This window comes from Papaver somniferum, chromosome 2 (genome assembly GCF_003573695.1).
Source record: "Papaver somniferum cultivar HN1 chromosome 2, ASM357369v1, whole genome shotgun sequence".
Lineage (NCBI taxonomy): Eukaryota > Viridiplantae > Streptophyta > Magnoliopsida > Ranunculales > Papaveraceae > Papaver > Papaver somniferum.
Window position 1 is genome coordinate 21904489 of NC_039359.1, and position 1543 is coordinate 21906031.

Consider the following 1543-nt stretch of genomic DNA (forward strand, 5'->3'; position numbering starts at 1 on the left):
TTGTTTTATACTCAAACAAAAATGAAATAAAAACTGGTTGGCTGATGTGATCGTTGGCTTTAATAAAAAAACTGTAATTGCTGTTTTTCAATGATGCACTTTGGTAAACTGGTTGCTGATTGTTGGTTGAACCCAGAGAAAGGAACAGAATCCAGTAAATCAATTGCAAATATGTTAAATCCACACTAAATATGTAGACAAACGAGAGTCAGTTTTGAGTCTTGCCCTTAGTCTTTCATTACGGTATCATTTGCATAATTTGGTTTAATAGTCAAGGAGAGTGATGTGTCTCAAATCTAATAAATGAATTTGAAGTGGATTTTGATGGCTTAGAAGATACGAGACTTCATTGTACTCCTTTTTACAAACTTCATAAAGATTCCACAGACAACAATGAATACAATTTAGATTTAGAATTGCAAGACACGAAATTGTGAAAGTTCTTATTTTACTCTTCAAGTCGCATTAATCCCAAAACATGATACAAATTCAAACTCCATATGAAAAACTTAAACACAAAAGTCATTTGCTATTGCCAATTGAAATGAACATAGTTCTTACCTCAGGGATTTCAACCCTTTCATTACAATTCAAGACTCTTATTGACAATAAGTAATTGCGGGTAGTTATCAGAAAACAGAATCTATTAGTGTCCAGAGACACAAACCACTTAATCATTAGCTGTTGCTAACTGCATTGCAAGAAGTTCTTCCTCAGGAATTGTTCGAATATGACAATCGGAACGAGGATAAGCTGCACATAATAACGCAAAACCACGATCGACAACATCATCACTTAGCATACCATCACTCTGATCAACAGAACCACTTATGAGTTTAGCAGGACAAGTCATACAAACACCAAGTTTACAGTCATGAGGAACTTCCATGCCACTATCCAAAGCTTTGCTAAGAATAGTCTCGTCCGGGTCTACGTCCAGTGTTGTTGTGCTTCCTTCATGCTCAATAACGACTTTGTATGAGCAAATTTTGAACGATAATTGGCTTCGCCGTGATATGAATTGTGATGAGTTGTATCTAAATGCAGATATCTTTGAGAATTGATTTTGTTTAGGGAGGGTTAAGGAAGGTGAAGTACGGAAATGAAGGGTCGTCGCCATTGTTTTGTTTCTGAAGAGATGGGAAGGATGAAAGGCTTGCTGCGGAGAAACTAGAGGTGATTTTTGGTGTTCCAGCGGATAAGCTTTTTGTCTGCGTGAGGGGTATATCCGGGAACTTAATTTTGTTTTATAGATCGGACTTATCCCATATCCATCTGGTGTTTTTGACCAGCGTTGAACGTAATGTCAAGAAGTCGTACCCTTTGGTAAACTTTCTTCTTATTGACCAACTCAAACCATGGAAGAGCCCATATAAAGAACTCGGTGGTATTGGGACATGTAAGAATACTACTACCTGAGATGTCAACTTTTTCTTTTGTATTTATGATTACTTCCGGTTGACTGTTACAGCCTGTTGTAACGGCCATATTAGTTTTGTGTCTGGTTCTAAATGTAGTCATTTGTTGTAACAAATTATCTTCA

At 36.7% G+C, this 1543-nt stretch overlaps 1 protein-coding gene across 1 annotated transcript; it reads right to left on the reverse strand.

Moving 5' to 3' along the window:
- Positions 1-431: 431 nt before the first annotated feature.
- On the reverse strand, positions 432-1203 carry LOC113347125 (ferredoxin C 1, chloroplastic-like). Its single transcript, XM_026590708.1, has one exon. The coding sequence runs from the start codon at positions 1118-1120 to the stop codon at positions 671-673; it is 450 nt and encodes a 149-aa protein (XP_026446493.1). The 5' UTR covers positions 1121-1203; the 3' UTR covers positions 432-670.
- Between the last annotated feature and the right edge of the window lie 340 nt (positions 1204-1543).

Excerpts from the sequence above, each read along its gene's own strand:
- LOC113347125 (XM_026590708.1), bottom strand. The coding sequence starts at position 1,120 with ATGGCGACGACCCTTCATTTCCGTACTTCACCTTCCTTAACCCTCCCT.